Below are 17,069 nucleotides of genomic sequence, written 5' to 3' on the forward strand. Positions count from 1 at the left end.
GCCACTTCGTGTTTTGTTGTTTTCATTCATTGCAGAGTTACGCCGCGAAATAAAACATTTAAATAATGAAAAATGTTCAAGTTTTATTACTTATAACAATACAAATCGTTTGTTAGTACAAACACTAAAGGTTATTAGGAAAGTATATCATATTAGCAGTAAATAACTCAATCACTCAGCATTAATTATTGGGCCTTCTTCACACAGTGTATTATTAAAAAAAATTTTTAATCGAGTAGCTTCACATAATATGTTATGGTTTTAAAAAAGTAGAGGTTTGAAAACTGCTTACATAAAAATTTTTACTATAGTGAAACTAACATGTATACATTGAAAAATCTACACTCTTAAACAAAAATTTCTAAACAACAAAAACTAGGCAAAATAATTATTATCAGAACTACAATATCCTCTTAGTGATACTCAACTTTGTTGGTTTCATAAAATAAAAAATTTGTTTTAAAAAAAAGTAAAATAAAATAACCTGATGTCAATTTCAATAAAAACAGTACTGTTTAGCTTTAAAAACCATACAAAATGATAAAAAAACTTATCTTAACTAAATAATATTGATTGATAAAATATCAATAACAAAGAAGAAACACTAATAACGATATTCAAGTTTCATCTCTTCTAGACAACAATCTTTGAAAAGTTAATTAGGTAAGGACCTGTAATAGTTCTGAAACTCTGCAGCCCTTACAACGGGAGTAGGTCCTTCGCAAAGTGATATCAGATCCTTGAACTTTTCTTTTGTTATAGCCTGCGGTAGAACGTTGAGACGATCTAGGGGCATCTTCAGGTTCTTGTCAGCATCACGTTTTAAAGTAAATGACCTGTACGTTTCATCAAGATGGCTGTTCTTGAAAAAAACTGTTGTAGGATGGTCTTTCTTAAAAGCATACTCTACCATGTTAGGCCAATTTATGGGTTGTCCTTTTTCGTTATCCTCTCGAATGGTGAGAATGCGCAGTTCTTTGGAGAGTCTTTTAAAGTCCAAAAAGTCCCTTGTTTCCATTTGATGGACTATGTAAGGATGCGCCCTTCTGGCGAGTTTAATTATTGGTACCAGCTGGGAAGGAACAAACAGATCGCCTGCTTGATTTATGGCATGGCCAATCGCACTGTGAGCAGCATCACCTTCATTTTGACCATGGTAAGGTTCAAAAAATCTCAAACTAATTTCAGAAATGTTAGAGCTATTGAACAAAAAGTAAAGGAACATTGCAGGCAGAATACTATTTTTGTTCTGGCCAGAACAGCCATCAGCAAACAAAGTCACTTTTTTGCCTACGTTGTTTTTATCATGCTCCTTAAGCATGAGGAATATGCAAGAAGCAATTTCAGATGAACCTCTTTTACTTATTGACTCATTCCAAGTAAAACAATGACAGTCCTTGGTTCCCAAGTCGTATATTGTAAAGTTGTACACTGATAAGCGTCTTTTATAAAATACGGCGCTCTCGTTGGTTTTCGGCAAGAAGATTACTTGCTGAAGGTCAAATACTAAACAATCATTAGTTTTGTTTTCAATTGCTGCTGCTTTACACCTTTCCTTTATTGCTCTAACTTTTGTTTTTTCCGCAATGTGTTGGTCATACCTCTGTTTAATTCTGTCCTTTGTGTCTCCATCGCCTGTCTTGTAAGTCATACAGAGAGTACACATATCTTTTTTACGATGATGAAAACTTAAATTTAAACTTCTAAAAATAAGTCTGTATAACCCGATGCTGCCCTTGTTGGCGTTGGGATCTTCACTTTGGTAAAGGTTAAACATTTTTTTAATATTCAAATCATCATGTAGAAATTCTCTGGTTGTATTAGCCCTGCAGTAATGCGCTTCTACTCTTGGAAATCTGTTGATGTGATCGGTCATTCGCTTACGAATATCTGCATTTCTAGCTGCTAGGGTTTCCTGTCTTCCTCCACGCTTTTCTGGTTCTAAAACACCTGTCTCTGCTACTTTTCCAACAGCTGTTCTTGCTGTTCGTTCACTAATACTAAGAGTATTAAGAAAAAACTTTTTGCACACTGCTTCTTTTTCATTTTTTAATGTTAAAAAATACTGTTTTGACTGTGCTCTACGACTGTCGCCAACTGTAGTTTTGCGTTTTGTTGCCCCTGACACTATGTGTCTTGCAATGAACTCTCGTTGTAATTGAAGACTACCCATAGCATAGTACGACTTGAAAATATTTTGTCTGTCTTCATCTGTAAATTTACTACAAGACTTCTTGGTTTTCTCACAGAATCTACCAATGCAACGGTCTTTAATTTCTCTTGGAGCAACTAAATTGTAAGACTTTTCTTGTGTATAGCCGTGACCAGTGTTTCTCCTTTGTTTTCTTTCTTTCTGTCTATTTATTTTGTACCGTTTTTCTAAGGGAAATTCTAGTGCAGACCCTTCTGTAACAAAATCTTCTGGCTCTCTTGGCTCTTCGATGAGCGTTTCCAATTTTTCTAAATTATCTGTATGGTTTTTGCACTCATCACTTTCCTCAAAATGTCTAAAGCATAGTAACTCAAGACATCTCACACAAGCTGCAAAAATCTCTAAGTTACAACCGTTGGAAGTACATGTAGAATGCATGGGATCTGTATTATCAATATTATTCTTTTCTGCAAACTTAGGTTGGGGTTTCTTCTTTTTCTTCTTTGGAGATTTAGCAATGAATCTTTCATCGCTGCTATCAGTTAAAACAATATGGTCACATTCATTTTTTGACCAGTGGGATTTGCAAACAAGCAATCCACAACAACATGTTTGAACACCTACTAGTTTACATTTTTTTAATTCGCACAGTTCTGTAAAATCTGGATCCGCGTCGCTGTCATCGGGTTCACTACCAAAACAATTTAAGTCTACATTAGAGGCTATATCTGTATTTCCAAATGAAGTGTTGGGGTTGTGATCAGCTTCGGTATCTCTGTTATTGCTCTTAAGGCGGGAAAGAGGCACAAATTCGGCCAATGCCTGTTCGTCTTCATCAGACATGCTATCTGAATCACTGTTTTCTAACAATATTATTGTTCCAAAATAAAATGTTTTATTGTAAAGCATTTTAACTTTGGAGCCTTTTTTAAAAGCATTGCCCTTATCAACTGGAATTAAATCAGTTAATCTCACCACGTTCCGGGTGCCGTCAGTCCACTTCACTAAAGCGTCCATCTTCTTTTAGTCCACTTCTTACTTGCATGCAAACTCCAGCGTCGATCTGTAAGATACAATAAGTAATGTATTATAAATATACAAAATTAAACTTGCAATGTATGTTGTAACGTCCACTTCAAAATAGCCTAGAGTTAATTTTACCTGCAGTAATAATTCACTAATAAACAGTTTATCAAACAATGCATTTAAAGGTGAACATAAGTGTTCTTGATGTACAAATTATATGCAGACTAATTTATTAACCCTTAACCACAGACATGAGGTCCCCGGGACCACACAGCGTTCTGACGCCCTCTGCCATCGGTAACCAGTAACCTCGTGGACACATGATCTTCAGTACCTTCCTACCATTCAGTCTTCTCTCTGCCGCCGGAGCGATAAGTGGTTATCTGACACCTGACTTCACGTCTGTGTTAGTGTCAGCATTATTTGCAGCGTGGGACCTCACGCCTGTATATACGCACAAAAGTTTCACGTCTGTGGTTAAGGGTTAGTTATGGTTGTAGGCCTAATAAGTAATATTTTAACAAAATGCTTACCTGGGCTCTACATCTAAAGCATGTGTTGTGATGGACAGACGAGCAGATAGTGGTGCAGATCAGTATATAGATAGTGCGGTATTGCGGTATCAGTCTTCCTTCCGGTGTTTTCCCTCTATTCCCATCTTTGTGCAACAAAACAATTAGGTTGCATTTTCCGACCGCCCCACATGTAGTTACGCCACTTCGTGTAAAACGAGAAATAGTCAACAATTTTTTTTTTCGGAAAACACGAACAGGCGTAAGTTAACTTAAGTCAGTACGTGTTTTGCTGAATAGTCTCCAAAACACTTACGACGAAATGAAAAAGCATTATATCTTCAAAACCATTGGGAATTAAGTTACGCCACTTCGTGACATGATAGTCCACGTAAAGATATGTCTGTAGCCAGTATATCTCAACATCGGCATTTTTGCAGTTACGCCACTTCGTGTTTTGATGGTCGATATGTGTAATATGTCATGTCAGTGGCGTAGCGTGGGTGGGGCGGAGGGGGCGGCCCGCCCCGGGCGGCAGCCCGCGGGGGCGGGTCGCCGGTGAAGCGGGTTGAGATCTGATCTATTATTTATTCATTACATGTGTCAGACACACTATAATGTTCCATTTTTATCTTAAATTTTGCGCACCAACTGTTTTTTAATATTTATTTAAAAGAAAAACTGCGAAATCACTGACAGAGCTCTTTATAACGTTTGTTTGTTTACATACGAACAGCAACATCGCATCACGCCGCGCCGCCCGGCGCGCGCGTGCCGAGTTGAGCGGCACTCCTTATTATGTTAATTACTCATACAAAATCTTTTGTTTCACGCGTCGGCCCGTGTCGATGGCTCTCTTTCGCACTCATTGAATTTAGTACTACGCATTGTACTGTAAAGTTTGACCTTAACCCAGGGCAAACCAAACAACTTCCGCAAACCGGGACACAGTAAAACTCATATATTGCCCCGTACCGCGAGCGCAGGTAAACCCAAAAAAATATTAAAACCCAAACTAATAGCAGGCTTAAAAAATACTAATAAGGTTGCGAACAGTGAGAGGAGGCAGCAAGTTAAAAAGACACAAAATTTATATGACAACATTTAATATATATATATATATATATATATATATATATATATATATATATATCTCATAAAATCGTTTCATCACAAATCGGTGCATCCATCATAAAATACATACCCTATTACTACTTATAAAAAATAGCTTTATAATAATACTAAAAAAATACTTTAACAATTCCCCCGAAAAATTATAATTTGATCATATACTTCGGAGCTCCGAAAATTAAATATAATTACCAAAAAGACGTTAAAAATATATAAGAACATAACTCCGATAGACTATCAAACTTGACTATATTGTCGATTGAACAAGAATTGGCTGCTAATATTGATTTTGACAAAGTTATTTCTGACTTCGCTGCTCATAAGGCCTGTAGAATCCGCTTGTAAAACCGCTCATCCTATTTTAACTTCAATAAAAGGTACCTCATTGCATGTGAAATTTAATTTTAATTAAGCACCTATAGAATGGGGGCGGCAAAATGGGTTTCCCGCCCCAGGCGCCGAGATGGCACGCTACGCCACTGTGTCATGTAACCAATTTTCTGTTTAAACTACCCTATTTTTTATCTGCATGCTCAGTGATACACACCACTGTTTCCTGCGTGAGATTTGGGATCTTTGTACTTACAGTTACAGGTAATTTAATAAATATTACAAGAAAACTAGATTGAAAAAATTATATACATATAAAAGTTATGATTCGCCAAATGTATGTGTGCTTTGTGCCCACTGTAACACACTAAAATAAATAAACATAGTAGAAAAATTAAGGAGCGTAGATAAATCTGAGTTACTGGCTGCAACAGATGCTGTCCATTTCATTATCTTGCAATAACATCTCCCTCGCACATCATCCACTTTTAACTTAAATGAATGTTTGGTTAGGTTAGATCTGCGAAATTTAATATACTCTAAGTGAAACATGAACAAAATATGGCAAAATGTTAATTGTTTTTTCTAACATAACTAAAAATAAGTGGAACTCTGTAGGAGGGGTTCAGGTTAGAAGGGGCGGACCTAGATGTGCCTATATGCCTAGGTTTGTTTGTTCCGAACACGAAGCTGGGCGAGCGAGCGGTGAACTTTGGCTATGTTCGGGAACTGTTTGAAGGGTTGGGGGGGGGGGGTAGAGGGAGAGACTGTAAATGGTGGAAGTGGGGGGAGAGTCAGAGAATCGCAGGCTTGGGGCCGCAACTGTATTGGCTGAATATTGACATTAAATAAAAAACTGTGCAATTGAGAAATGCCATCATCAAATATGAGAAAAAAATTTGTAATTTCTTAAACGTGATAACATAAATACAAAAAATATAATTACGAACATTCTTAGTTCAAAATTTATGGAATGGTGTGTTACCGGAGTGTTGTGTTGAACACACTGACAAGATATTATACTTTGGAATAATTTTTGCCAACGTTAAATTAATATTTTTGTAGCAATGAAATAAGCATGGCTGCAAAACCAAATGATGTGTGTGCTTTGCATTTGCTTGTATTTTTTTTTTTTTTTTGCAATAGATTCAAAGGTTATGTTTTTCAGCACTCAATCTTTGTGGCTATGCAGTTTTTAATATGAAGCATTTTAACATAGAGTTTTGGTTGCAACTTATCTTAAACGAAAGAACAAAAAAAAATAATTAAGGTTTCCAACTTATTGTTTCGAAAAGTTGAAGACTTGCAGGTGGTTGGGTCGCCTCTAGACAGACCATGCGAGGTTCCTCGGACATCCGAAAGAAAGCAGAGCGCGCCGGTCACGGCCATAGCCTCCACATTCGATTACGGGCCCTGGACCCATGATCGGAGAAAGGTCCTCCTAATTTTACAGTCACGTGCTACATTATAATTGCATGGTCATTTCTTACCTACTCTCTTTTTAGAATGTTATTTAACCTGAAAGCATGGGCGTCGCAAGGATATATTTTTTGGAGGGGACTTCAATTGATTTAGTTGTTGAGGAATATCCATCCCCTGGAAAAAAAGCAGGGGGCCCGGGGGTCCTCCCCCGGGAAAATTTGGGGTTTGAAGGTGCAAAAAGGCACTTTTCTTTCCTAAATTTTCTAATTATAGTTGGTTGCAATATATAATTTATTTTTTATAAAAAATATTTGAGAGAACAAATTTGTAAAAACACAGTTAACATATCTGCTGATGCTATATCCACACAAAATTATTAATTTAAACATCAGGAGAAACTACGAAACTACGAAACTAAATATATTATTGGAGGGGACGAAATTGAAGACTTTTATTATTGGGGGGACGTGTCCCCCCCCCCCCGTCCCCCCCCCCGGTTGCGACGCCCATGCTGAAAGTACAGGGTAAAATTATGGTTACTATTTTATAAGTTGAAACTAAGCTTTATTTTTAATATTATTTTACTTTAAAATAACCACAGCGAGTATGTATATTTCTATTCACACACTGAGATAACAATAAACGGGGCTGGGCCCAGGGGTCCACCCAGCCCCGCCCTTGTGGGGGACCACGGTCGCGGCTGGTTCGCGCGCAACTCACGGAGCAGTCCTCGCAGACGCCGGCTTCCAGGCGCGGGTCGTAGCGGCAGCTGGCGGCGTGGCCGTGGCACTCGCACGCCTCGCAGGGGTGGGGGTCCCGCGGGGTCCCCGCGCGCCACGGCCGCGCGTTGTGCAGAGGGCAGCACCGGTCGCAAAGCTCGCCGCACGTGTGGTGCTGGCAGCGGCACCTCGGCTGCTGCGGGCCACAAGTGTCCACAGTCAGTGGCGTAGCCAGGATTTGTGTATGGGGGGTGTTAAGAAGCATGCCTCCCCCCCCCCCCCCGTATTAAAGCAGGGGGGTCCGGGGGTCCTCCCACGGGAAAATTTGGATTTTAAGGTGTAAAATAGTTCTATTTTAGCAGTTTTCGGTACTTAAATTTAAATATTGTAATGGTAAAATTTTTATTAATTTTAATATGAAATTTGTTTGAGTGATGAATAAGAAATTAATTAAAGATTTGGTGCTAGGGGGGGGGGGGTTTGAACGCCTAACCCCCCCCCCCCCCCCCTGGCTACGCCCCTGTCCACAGTTAGTACTTTCGTACTAGATCTAGTACTTTTGTAATTTTTTTATAGGTCTAGTACAATTACGCTCAGATCTAGTACTTTTTTCTTTAATATAATGATATTACAGTAACTTCAATATGTTTTATTATTAAGCGTAATTATTTTTAAAAAACTATGGAATGTATGTGTGTGTGGTGTGATGTTTAAGTTCAAGCATTGCAATGTCATAATAACTTGCTAAATAGTTAGAACCATAACAAATTATAATTTAGTACTTTTTTTTAAATCTAGTACTTTATTCTCGCCTAAGTTGGTACGAAATATTTTTTCCTTGTGGACACCCTGCTGCGGGCCACACGCCACACACCGCTCCGCTCAGCCGAACAGCCGGAGCACGGCCCCTCCAAACAAACTGTTTTTTGTGGGACATGCGCCAATTGCAGTTTGACACTGTTGCTCATGCGAAAATTCCGAGAGAAAAAAATTCACAGAAAACAAGACTGAATCAGCTGATGTCGGACAAACGGAACCAACGATGAAACTAAACAAGCACTATGGACAAACACAAATACGACAGCACGGCCAAAAATCATTCTACCTCTAAATAAGTATCTGAAATCACAAGAATTCCGTTGAAGGATCTTAAGTCATGAAAAATAATATAACAACACAGACGAACACGTTTTGTTCACGTCATCAGGCACAAACTGATTCAATCTTGTTTTCTGTGAAATTTTTTATCTTCATTTTTCTTTATTTTTTTTTTTTTAATTTTCATGACAAACAGTGCAAAACACGAGGTATACAATGAAAAGAATAAAATTTGCGTCTTTAAAAACGTTTTCCGAACACTTTTCTTAAAATACGGTCGTCAGAAACGAAAGCCAAAACGCAAGCAAGTTGAACAATACTTAGGTTGCGTTATTTAAACAAACGGCACTCTATAATGTGGTTAAGGGATTTTTTGCGTTTTGAATACATGGGTCGTTTATAAACCAGGCCTACACCGTCAGGCATGATGAAGCAACATGTTCGCAATTATTTTGTTGTTGTTGCAATACGGCGGCGGCGATGTAGCAAGTCGCTTCAGCTACTTCACGTCAAGCCAGCTCCCGACAATACCTATCCACGGTCTGAATGCTCAACAAATCAGTTTATGATTAAAACTACTGTTTTATCTAAATACACCGAGAAAAATGAACAGAAAATGAACACTTTCGGGAGCAGTTCTACGGGAAATTTTACTGGTTCACGCTTAAGATCTACTTTCAGCATCCATCCGCCACACGCCGTCTATATATATTGTCACGAACTTGGTGGTCTTCATGCATACGTCGAGAAAGGCGAAACTTAAACACTGTTGGCAATATAAAAATGTTTCTATCACGCTAAAACTGGTTCAAATGTAAAATGTACATATAAAAAAACAATAATTGACGTAAGGTAGCAGAAACCAATTTCAAACATTAGAATTTTTATAAGACGTTGAGTTGGGGAACAACTTTTCTCGATATTCTGCCAACTTGTACCAGCGTGTGAACACTATTCACACTCAGCGGAATATTTTTTTCAATAAGGGATTGCAATTTTCAGATAAGGATGAATGAACTGGTTGTTTGTATATGAAAATGGAGTCCACCCTATAAACCAATGAAAGCCAAATATTTTAATCACCGAATTTTATCGTTATCATTCGGAGGTCTCAGATTTCGCCGTTGGACTAATGGGTGATGTAGGTACAGGTACGCATCTCGCACGAGAATGTTTGGTTGCCAGGAACTAAACGCCGTAATCCGGAATTACTATCCGCTTGACCACGCCTCATTTCTGGTTGACAAGTATGAGTTAGGCCTGGACTGTGAACTACGCAAGAACCCAGGACCGCAACCAGTGGCGTAGCATGGGTGGGGCGGAGGGGGCGGCCCGCCCCGGGCGGCAACCCGCGGGGGCGGGTCGCCGGTGAAGCGGGTTGAGATCTGATCTATGATTCATTCATTACATGTGTCAGACACACTATAATGTTCCATTTTTATCTAAAATTTTGCGCACCAACTATTTTTTAATATTTATTTAAAAGAAAAACTGCGAAATCACTGACAGAGCTCTTTATAACGTTTGTTTGTTTACATACGAACGGCAACATCGCATCACGCCGCGCCGCCCGGGGCGCGCGAGCCGAGTTGAGCGGCACTCCTTATTATGTTAATTACTCATACAAAATCTTTTGTTTCACGCGTCGGCCCGTGTCGATGGCTCTCTTTCGCACTCATTGAATTTAGTACTACGCATTGTACTGTAAAGTTTGACCTTAACCCAGGGCAAACCAAACAACTTCCGCAAACCGGGACACAGTAAAACTCCTATATTATTATTATTATTTATTTATTGTTTACAAAAGTTACAATATTTCTTACATTAGTCTCGCAAAACCTATTCACCTAGGTTTGTCTGCGAGTACGGAGTCACACTCGTACATTAAATCTTATTTTATAATACACTTAAAATTGCTCTAATAGCTGTTTGAACATTGATTATTGTTTAAAAAGTATGGAGTATATTAACATAAATTACATTGAGTTAAGGTACATCTTTTTAAGTTTACGACTGAATTTTGTCCTGCTACTTGAATTTAAAACTTCAATAGGGGATGTTTTGTAAATCTAATAGTAGTCTAGGAATATTTTTTTTTTGTTTTTGGATATCTTGATTATTTATGGTACCTGTCATACAAATAAAACATAATTTTTCATTTAGCTCAAAAATGGCGCCAACGATTTTTCTCAAATTTCTCGTCATTTTATCTTTTAATAACATCTATAACATGGCTTACTCAGTCAGTTTTTACCGGGAAACTCTAAAAAAGGTAGCTGCCATACAAAATCAATTTTGTTTGTAAATTTTCCTATAAGCCCGGCAAACCGCGCCGTCACCAAAACCACTTTTGTTTTGTGATAGATAAAATACTTATTTGAAATTCGAACGTGTCCTCCGGCCAATATTCATGGGAATACATAACTTAATTTACAGGTACAAGAAGAAGACGTACCTGCCGTCGCAGTTGGAAGTAGTTCTGGTCCCACCACAGAGCAGGGTCAAGACGAAGTCGACTCATTAAAAGTACCTCAAGTATCTAGTCATAAGCCTGCAGAAAAAGTGAATGTTGCCAAAGAAGACATAATTGAAATCGTGCCTTCTGCTCCTGCCGAAATCAAAGATGTGAATCTCGACGATGTAGGTTGCTGGCCTTCTCCTATGACCGACGAAGTAAGAACGCTTCTAGTATGTCGCGGATCTGACTCAGTACAGCACATCGATTCCAAATTTGCCGATGTTGTTCGCTCAGGGACTTCAACGAAAGGCGGTACCCGAAAACTAACCAAAGAGTGGTTCTACAAACCATTATCTAACGGCGAAAAGGTTCTCCGAACATGGATGGTGTACTCGCCTTTGAAGCAATCCTTGTATTGTTTTTCTTGCAAGCTGTTTGGCAATTCCGGCTCTAACTTCGCATCTGAAGAAGGATTCAACAAATGGTGGAAGCTAAATCCAAGAATAGGAGACCATGAAAATAGCCTGGGCCATGAACAGAGCTTCTTGAAATGGAAGGAGTTGGAAGTTCGCCTGAACTGTAAAGCAACCATCGATCAGAAACAACAAGAAGTTTTCGAAAGTGAGGAGAAGAAGTGGAGGGATGTACTGTACAGGTTGCTGAATATTATCCAGTTCTTAGCCAAACAGAATCTGGCCTTCAGAGGACATCGAGAAGACATTCGAGGAGATGATAGTGGCAATCGCGGGAACTTTCTGGAGTTAGTGCACCTCCTAGCTAAATACGACCCTCTTCTAATGGAACACCTGACAAAGATAAAGCTGGGAGCAAGAGTCTCAGTTTCGTATCTATCTCCAGAAACCCAGAATGAATTTATAAACTTACTGGGACAGCAAGTTCGATCCACCATCATCCGTCGTATTCAAGAAGCTAAATATTATTGCGTAATCTTCGACAGCACACCAGTCATCTCCCACAATGACCAAATGAGCCAAGTTCTGCGATACGTACATATCGAAGGAGAAAAAGTCGCCGTGGTAGAATCTTTCATTGACTTCTTCGAACCAAAAGGAAAAAATGCAGAAGATCTCAGCAACGATATAATCGCGAAGATAACATTAGACGGACTGGATATACAGAATCTGAGAGGACAGGCTTATGACAATGCTGCCACAATGTCAGGGATCCACAATGGAGTTCAAGCCCGGATTAAAGCACCGAATCCGAAAGCTATATTCGTTGCATGCACAAACCACTCACTAAACTTGGCTGGGGTACACGCTGCTTCTGAATCAGTGGATTCCGTGACATTTTTTGGAACTCTGGAGAAGCTGTTTGCCTTCTTTTCCGCATCAACTGTCCGATGGAACGCTTTGGTTGCCGTCACAGGTCAAGCATTAAAACGAGTCACTGAAACGCGCTGTAGCGCTAGACATGTAGCTGTCAAGATGCTTAAAAATAAGTTTGAGGTAGTTCTTGAGGTACTGGAACAATTAACAGATTCATCTCAAACTTCCGAAACAAGATCGGGAGCCAGTCTTCTCCTGACAGCCATGCAGTCATTTAACTTCCTAACTTTTCTTGGGTTTTGGGCTGCAGTGCTACCTGAAGTAGATGACGCACAGATTTACCTGCAGCAACGAGGACTAAGTGTGGATAAGTGTGCTCAGAAACTCTGCGCTTTGAAAACCCTCTTAGTGGAAAGTAGAGACCGTTTCGTGCAAGAAGCAATTGACTTTGCTAAGACTCTGCGAAAAACTCGGAATCGAACTGAAAACGAGAAGAATTCGCAGGAAAAAACGCATGCATGGCGATGAATCTTCTGAAGATGCAGCTTTGTCTCACGAACAGGAAATCCGTCGAGAGATTACCGCATCATTCGACAAGATCATTCAAGAAATGACGACTCGATTCCAGCAAATTCAAGAAATATCGGACAAGTTCGGATTTTTGCTGCCAGCGAAACTTTTGGACAGCAAGTTCGAGTGTGATCTTTCCCAGGTATTAGAAGACATCGACAAGGACGAGTTTCAGATGGAGCGGAAGCGTCTTTAGCAGTTTGTTGTTGTTGCCTGTTCTGAATCAGAGGAACATATAAGTGGTAATGGACCACTGGAGCTCCTCCAGTTCATTCAAAAACTGAATCTCGGAATTTCGGTTCCAAATATAGTCATCTTGATTCGTATATATTTGACTTTGGCGATTAGTGTTGCAAGTTGTGAGAGAAGTTTTTCGAAGTTGAAGCTAATAAAAAATTACCTCAGATCTACTATGAGCTCCGCTAGACTATCAAACTTGGCTATATTGTCGATTGAACAAGAATTGGCTGCTAATATTGATTTTGCCTATGTTATTTCTGACTTCGCTGGTCATAAGGCCCGTAGAATTCGCTTGTAAAACCGCTCATCCTATTTTAACTTCAATAAAAGGTACCTCATTGCATGTGAAATTTAATTTTAAGTAAGCACCTATAGAATGGGGGCGGCAAAATGGGTCTCCCGCCCCAGGCGCCGAGATGGCACGCTACGCCACTGACCGCAACATGTTCAGCAAGCAAGCACATCGTAAGAGTACCGGTTTATAAGCTACGCTAGGCGCAATAACGCAACACAAGTTAAGTGTTGTTCAACTACCAACCATCCGTCAACCACGTGACCCGCAGCCAATTATACGGCACGGAAAATTCCATTCGTCCGTCCATCAAAAGCTTGTTAGCATCATACTTTTGACGGATGTACAGATGTCTGCTAGGATTCTGCGTGTCATATTTCATTATACATATTAGAAATTTTTGAAGTTTGTTCCATTATGTACATGCTTACATAATAATTATTTTTTTAAAGTTATGTTTGAACACATTGAAAGGTTGAGTTTTGAAACAAAAATTGGTTGATTCAGAAAAAGTGTAAGTTATTACGCATGGTTACTCTGAAAAAATATTGAGTTTAATGAATTACAAGTTCATAAGTTACATGGTAATCGAATTAATATAATTATACAAAAAAAGGTTTCTCCAAAATCTAGGTTTTCTCAACAGTTAGCGGCATGAATAAGGGGACATATTATGACGGACGAACGGAGTGTTGCAAATCGCTCGGCGTCTTACGGACGAACGGACAAATGAGTGACGGACAAACTTAACGGGCTATTGTAATTCCGGCTTCAGTTGCCAATTAATGTTAAAAACGCATCATGGCTGATGCAATTAGATTTCGTTGGAGTTATAAAATTCCAAACCACTTTGTAAGTCCGAGTTTGAAAGCAGTAAATGTTTCATATTTAAGTACTGATGCAAAAATTTATTTGAAATTATCTGCATTAAATCATTAGGTGCTACTCATTTGATAATTCTGCCGTGCGTCGTACTGAGTACCATTTTAATCTTGCACACATGACCTTGACTTCATAAGCTTTTTTTATTATTTTTTAACTAGGTAAAGATAGCAGAACAACAAATGTTTAATAATCAGTGACTATAAACAGTGGAGAATAAAATATTTCCAAGTAAAATTTATTCCTGTCAATTGAATTTTAACCAATTGCTGAAAAAAAATATTTTAAAAAATTTTCTAACGAATGTATACATGTAACAAATTGATAACAAACAACTCAATAAAGAGGTTTATATTTCCAGTCAGGACCTAAATCTTCAGCCATTCCCAAAATTTTTTAAAAGGGCTGCACAGGAAAAAAGAAAAAAAGAAGATTCCTTTGGAAACCAGTTGCCAAGAAACAGTATTTAATAAGTACTACAAGAAAGACATTGTAATGTACATGGGTATGGTTTCTTTGCCTGTATGATATAAGTTTTTCGACATATTACCTTGTATTTCGTACGAAAATTGAGGCATAAATTTAATATTTTTATTTTTATTGATTTTTTATTTAAGCATTAATAGTGTAAACCATCAGGGCAAGATATTCGAATATTCAAATAATCTCGCTAACACTAAAGTCTATTGAGTGGATGCTGCCCCACATCCAAGTAAGCACCGTTGAACTAGTCAAGATGTTGAAGAACATAGAAAATGGCAAGAGGTTCGATGCACCATTCCGATCCTGGAGCCTGGAAACTCATCCTGGCTTGCCTCATAGTATCAGCGTATCAATTGGATAGTAAAGTCCAGCTTCGCTACGGTAAGACCAAGATACATCATCGTCGGTCTTCAGACCGGAAGACAGCTCAATGCAGGAGTAAGTCGCTCCGTATTCGATAACTGTCAAAAAACGTATTGTAAAAATATTTTTTAAACAGCGAAAGCTATCCGTATGTTGATATGAACATGGACTTTGAAAGTGGTAGATTTCTTCTCGCATATCAAATGTATGCCAAGTTTCAGCAAGCATACTATGGGCGGAGACAGTCAATTGTTTCATCGTGCTCGTTAATATGCGCAGCGAGCAGGGAACGGTACTGGGACAACACACCCCGTGCTCGCCGTCGCCGACGCACTCGTCCGCGTGGCCCGAGCACGCGCACCGGCCGATCACGACCACCTCGCCGACGGAGTAGAAGCTGGCCCGCGGCGTGGAGACCTCGTGCAGCCCCTGCAGGCGCAGCCGCACGTAGCGCGCCCGCCGCTGCTCGCTGGACGAGTCGGCCCCGGGCAGCGAGACGTGCATCTGGAACACCAGGCGGCTCCTCCGTGGGCCAGTGGCACTCTCACACTTCCATGGATGGCCCTTGACTGGACCAATGATAGCTTTAATGGGACAATGAGAACTTGAATGGCCCTTGACTGGACCAATGATAGCTTTAATGACACTTTAATGGGACAATGAGAACTTGAATGGTACTTGACTGGGGCAATGATAGCTTTAATGACACTTTAATGGGACAATGAGAACTTGAATGGCACTTGACTGAAGCAATGATAGCTTAAATGACACTTTAATGGGACAATGAGAACTTCAATGGATCTTGACTGGAGCAATGAGAGTTTTTAAGGCTCTTCAAAAGGCCAATAAGAACATGTATGACTATTAAATAGGTCAGTGATAGTTTTAATAAATCGTTTACACTTTCATGGGCTAATACTAGCTTTAATAAAACTTTAATGGGCCAATGAGAGCTTGAATGTCACTTGACTGGACCAACGAGAGATTTTAATGCTATTCAAAAGGCCAATGAGAGATTGTATGGGTATAAAATGGTCAAATGATAGCTTTAATAACACTTTAATCGGCCAATGATAGCTTTAATAAAACTTTAATGGTTCAATGAGAGCTTGAATGGCTGTTGACTGGACTAATTAGAGTTTTTATGGGTCTTGAAATGGAAAATAAAAGCTTGTATGGCTCTTGAACGGGTCAATTGGGGATTACCTATATAGATCTTGAAATTAAAAAAAATATATATATGTTTAAATCTTTTCATTTCTACCAACAAAATTAACGATTCTGAAAGTGGTATTATCCCCCTCCTACCACTATAGTGATGCTAAATCATGTTCCTTGTGAAAATACCATATATCGCTTCTTCATCGCACCAATATGTAGCATCCAGATCACAGTTTATTTGAAATGGCCGCACCACCAGAGAAACAACATTTCTAATCTCCTGACAGATTTTATTTGAAGGTTTTTTTTTAAAACGTTTTAAATAAAATAACCCGCTTTCTTGTGTGCTCGTTCGGTACAAATTTTGCAATCGATTTTAAACTAACCCGATCAGCTAGAGAGCTGAAACTTTGAAAGTAGCTCAGAACTGGATGACAAAGCAATATTAACTCGCTTTCTTATATCTTGTCTGTTTGTAGCAAATTTGTTTGTTTTTGTTTAGCACCTCATATATCGCGGGACTGCTATAAACTGCTCCACAGTGAAACCGACAGATGGAACACCCTCGATGGACTCAGCTAGATGAATACCAGTAGTGTCTTGTGTCGAGTCTACTGGTGGAGGTAAGAAGGTGAGCGACACAGGTGCCTATTGGCCACCCACCAGATAGGTGTTGCCAGACGTACACGAATTCGGGTACACGCACCTATATTACTATGTCTGAACCCGGCACCCTAGAAGATCCGCTCAGTTAAGCAAATGCACCCGAATTTAGGAAAAAGAATAAATTAACAGAAGTTCGCTTGGAATGGAAAACCACTAAGGGTGGAAAACAGTCATCGCCCCGGCCGTAACACACTTGCATTTAACATCCCTCTTTATGGAAACAGCCTCGGCTACGACATATTCCTAAGTATCTATGGAGAACCACAGGATAAATT

The 17,069-nt window shown here is 39.3% G+C and overlaps 1 protein-coding gene across 1 annotated transcript in view; it reads right to left on the reverse strand.

The window, feature by feature from the left end:
* The window catches only part of LOC134527624 (laminin subunit alpha-1), a 597,962-nt gene that overhangs the window by 387,488 nt on the left and 193,405 nt on the right, over positions 1 to 17,069 (reverse strand). The window contains exons 4-5 of the mRNA XM_063360509.1: positions 15,277 to 15,471; positions 7,294 to 7,488 (exon numbers count right to left, since the gene is read on the reverse strand). Coding sequence (XP_063216579.1) covers positions 7,294 to 7,488; positions 15,277 to 15,471 — 390 coding nt within the window. The remainder of the gene's footprint in view (positions 1 to 7,293; positions 7,489 to 15,276; positions 15,472 to 17,069) is intronic.

This window comes from Bacillus rossius, chromosome 1 (assembly GCF_032445375.1).
Source record: "Bacillus rossius redtenbacheri isolate Brsri chromosome 1, Brsri_v3, whole genome shotgun sequence".
Classification (NCBI taxonomy): Eukaryota; Metazoa; Arthropoda; class Insecta; order Phasmatodea; family Bacillidae; genus Bacillus; species Bacillus rossius.